This window comes from Notothenia coriiceps, unplaced genomic scaffold, assembly GCF_000735185.1.
Source record: "Notothenia coriiceps isolate Sejong01 unplaced genomic scaffold, NC01 NC01_scaffold00008786, whole genome shotgun sequence".
NCBI lineage: Eukaryota > Metazoa > Chordata > Actinopteri > Perciformes > Nototheniidae > Notothenia > Notothenia coriiceps.
Genome location: NW_011341487.1, coordinates 1 through 4257, shown reverse-complemented (window position 1 = coordinate 4257; position 4257 = coordinate 1). Strand labels below are relative to the sequence as shown.

Sequence of the window (4257 nt, the reverse complement as noted above, 5' to 3'; positions counted from 1 at the left end):
CATTTGGTACAACTAGTTCCTGAACAGTGTCCTTCACATGCTGATATCCAAGAGAGGGAGTTCCACAGTCACAAGATGGAGGAATAGAAAGCAGTATTCAATGTTTACTTCAGATTAGCTCCACGTCAGAAATGATCATGCTTGTCATATGTCTCTCTCCATAGAGGCTGAATCATCCTGTTAATCACATAGCTATCATATGCCTCAAACAGTCCTGATGCTCTTCGAGGTAATCAAACATCCTGTCGTGGTCACAGCTACAGTTGGGATACCTTTGTTATCATGTGGACTCTGATGTTGGAAGAGTACATTCAGTATTTTCCCAACATAATGTTACTCGGTTTGTGGAGAGGGAAATCACTTCGTCCATGTGTTGGAGCATCAAAGTTGAAAAACCTACAAGAACAAAAACACATCTGTATTATTTGTCTTTCTTTTTTCAGGCCGTGTACAAATCTGATATGGAGTGGCTGAGAGGATGCGGCTGGTCCCCACAGGACTCAGTGGACGTCGTCAAAGCTAAGCACGCCATGAACATCTTCAATGAGAGGCTCTACCGCCAGCCCCCAAGCAACGAGAAGTTCACCAGCGTGGTCGATCTGCCATCTATGGTCCTGTCCAAGCAAAACGCTATCAACATCAGTGATGTGAGTTATTACATATTCAGTAATGCAAAATGCCTTTCCTAGTAAATGTTAAATATGTTTTTAATCCTTTTTATTTATTTCTGACAGAGGAAATATAGGGAAGTCTGGGATAATGACAAGCTCAACTTCCACATGCCGCCCGACGCCCCCGGCTTTATTCTGTCCAAGGCCAATGCTGTCAGCATCAGCAATGTAAGTTTGCTTTAAAACAAGCCAAGTTCAACCCATGTTAGAAGTATTGAAACTTTACATAAATGTCTTTAAAATGCACAGGTTGAAATGTAGTTTTATAAAGTACTTACTTTTTGGTTTGCTTCAACTGTTTTGCAGTTTTTTTGATCATATGTTCTTGTTCTGTGCAGAAACTGTACACGAAGAGTTGGGATGAGCAGAAGGCCAAAGGCTACCAGATCAAGGAGGATACTATCTCTGTGCTGAAGGCCAGAGCTTCCAGGGATATCGTCAGTGATGTAAGTAAGGCTTAAATACAGTAAAATCATACATGAAATACATTTCTTGCTTCATCTTCTATCGCTTCTCTTTTAGTACAAATATAAGGCAGGATACCGTAAGCAGGTGGGCCACCACATCGGTGCTCGCTGCGTCCAGGAAGACCCTCTGATCATGCTGGCTCTGAACTCAGCCAGGATTGCCAGTGACGCCCTGTACAAGAAGGACTTCAACAAGTCCAAGACCAAGTTCAACCTGCCCGTGGACATGCTGAATATTGAACTGGCCAAGAAATGCCAGATCCAGGTCAACGACTTCAACTACAGCACTCACCTGCACAACTGGACCTGCCTGCCAGACTCCACTGACGTGCGCCAGGCCAGAAAGGCTTACGACCTGCAGAGCGATGTGAGTAACGAGAGTTTATCAGAATGTGTTTGCTCAACTTTATTTTGCTTATTTATTTGTATTCAATGTGTCTCCACTTTTTATCCTCCCGATATGACTTGTAGGCTGTTTATAAGGCCGACATGGAATGGATGAGGGGAACCGGTTGGGTGCCAATAGGTTCAGTTGATGTGGAGAAGGCCAAGAAAGCAGGAAATATCCTGAATGAAAGGAAGTACCGTGAGCATCCCAGCAAATTCAAGTTCACAGCCAAGACAAGTGACATCCCATATGCCCTTGCTACGGCAAATGCCCATATCATGGACAAGGTAGAGATCCTATAACATTGTACTTTATTGTTATTTTGCATTTTTATCTTAGTTTCTTTTGATTTGAAGTATTATACAGAATATGTGGGAAAGTGTTGACTTACTTCCCTTTGATCGACTCGATGAATCCCATAAAACTGTGTCAATCTGCTGTTTACAGAAAGCGTACACTTCCGCCTGGGATACGGATAAGGTCAAACTTCACATGGGTACTGACATCCCAGAGATCATCCTGGCCAAGCAGAATAATATCAACACCAGTCTGGTAATGTAGTGCCTCTCAATGTAGTTCTTAAACCAATAAGTGCATCACATATGATCATATCAATAATTGTTAACTTGCTAAAAGAATAATTTTCAGATATTTTCCTAATGTTTGAAGAATGAAGGACATTTTAGTGTTGATGTTTTAATCACTGGTACAAGGAAATAGTCTCCATTGGTACTGATAATGGGATTTAAACTAAATGTATAGCAGACATACTAACTGCCTATTCCTTCTTTTGGTTCCCAGAAACAATACCGTGAAGGCTATATGGAAACCATCAACAAAGGCTACTACCTTCCCAAAGATGCCATTTCTGTTTTGGCAGCTAAGGCCTCCCGAAATATCATCAGTGATGTAAGTCCGTCTTTATTTGTGAAGTATTATGCTTCACAATCTAAATTCTTCAGCAGCATTATCCTTTATTTTATTCACTGCAATGATTCCTTTTATGAGAATAATCTAAATATTTCCATCCCATGTTTTTAGTACAAATACAAGGCCGGTTTCCGCAAGCAGTGTGGCAATCAAATCGGTGCACTCAGCGTCAAAGACGACCAGCTGATCATGATGGCCGCTAATGCAGCCAAGATCTTCAGTGACGCTCGGTACAAGAAGGACTACAACAAGTCCAAGACGAAGTTCAACCTGCCAGTGGACATGCTGAGTATCGCGCTGGCCAAGAAATGCCAGAGCCAGGTCAACCAAACCAACTACTCCACCCGCCTGCACAACTGGACCTGCATGCCCGACTCCACGGATGTGGTCCGTGCTAGGAAGGCCTACGCCTTAAACAGCGATGTAAGTATATGTAATGTGTTCGAAAAATATCACTCGTCACTGGTTTGAGGTTCAATATACGGATACATGTATTTATTATCCTTGCAAGAATGTAAGTAGTCCTCACATACAGAGCATTTGGTACAACTAGTTCCTGAACAGTGTCCTTCACATGCTGATATCCAAGAGAGGGAGTTCCACAGTCACAAGATGGAGGAATAGAAAGCAGTATTCAATGTTTACTTCAGATTAGCTCCACGTCAGAAATGATCATGCTTGTCATATGTCTCTCTCCATAGAGGCTGAATCATCATGTTAATCACATAGCTATCAAATGCCTCAAACAGTCCTGATGCTCTTCGAGGTAATCACACATCCTGTCGTGTTCACAGCTACAGTTGGGATACCTTTGCTATCATGTGGACTCTGATGTTGGAAGAGTACATTCAGTATTTTCCCAACGTCTACATCTTTGCTCCATGTCTACATTCAGTATTTGACATGTACGCCTGATCTCCTTAAAATAACCCAGGTGCTCTTAGCTTCAGCATGGGACCGCTCATATTCACAACACTAGTCTGCTTCACTAACGCGCTGTCCTGCAGTCACTTTTCAAGCATGCTCTGGGATGTAGCTCGTTACTTTACAGCCCTGTTTCTCTGTAGCCTACAAGCTGCTGTGATGTCAGTGAATTAGTTCGCTGACAATAAGCCAAGCCACCGGTGAGACAGCTGAGCAAACAGAGGAGCATAGGTAATGCATTTTTGATGCCCACAATGGCTACCGTTTCCTGAATAAGTCTCCCATTAAAATGGATGTCCGAATCAGAATGGGGGGGAAGCAGATTCTCCTGCGAGCTCCTAATCTCTCCTTTCAGCCGACGCTTATCCGCCATATCTCAGAGGGAAGTTCTCCAAAGGTGCCACAGTTTGAAGTCCTTGTTCCTTGCCCTTGAAAGCTCATATCTTTCCCCCAAGAAGTAAAGTGTGTGTGGCTGGGCGACGTTGCTAAAAATCTCAATATAGGTCATTCAATATCTCTGTATATCACAAAGCCTATTTTATATACTCCTGTGTGAGCTCATAATTGACTCTTGGTTGTCTCAGGAGTTTGTTAATATGTGCTTTCAATTATATCTCACCATTTATTTGAAATCACCGTATTAATAATAGCACAGACCTACTTTTGCTTTTCATCTCTCTTCTTTCTTCAGACATGGTTTCCTGTGTGCTATTTTAAGGACATATGATGATTCAGTGGAAGCTATATTTGCTCGGTTCATATTGTAAATTGAGTATTGCATGCACAGACACACTGATACATCGTGGGTTTATTTGTTATCAAAGCAAGAGAACGGCTTCTATTACCGTAATTTTCGGACTATAAACCGCGCCTTTTT

The 4257-nt window shown here is 42.2% G+C and overlaps 1 protein-coding gene across 1 annotated transcript; it reads left to right on the top strand.

The window, feature by feature from the left end:
• Window positions 1-443: 443 nt before the first annotated feature.
• On the top strand, window positions 444-2927 carry LOC104944770 (nebulin-like; the record flags this gene model as incomplete). The annotated part of the gene is made up of 8 exons (XM_010770346.1): window positions 444-647; window positions 735-839; window positions 1010-1117; window positions 1194-1505; window positions 1610-1813; window positions 1974-2078; window positions 2328-2435; window positions 2568-2927. Coding segments are annotated over 8 exons (1506 nt in total), but the record flags the coding sequence as incomplete, so codon positions are not given.
• Window positions 2928-4257: the final 1330 nt, after the last annotated feature.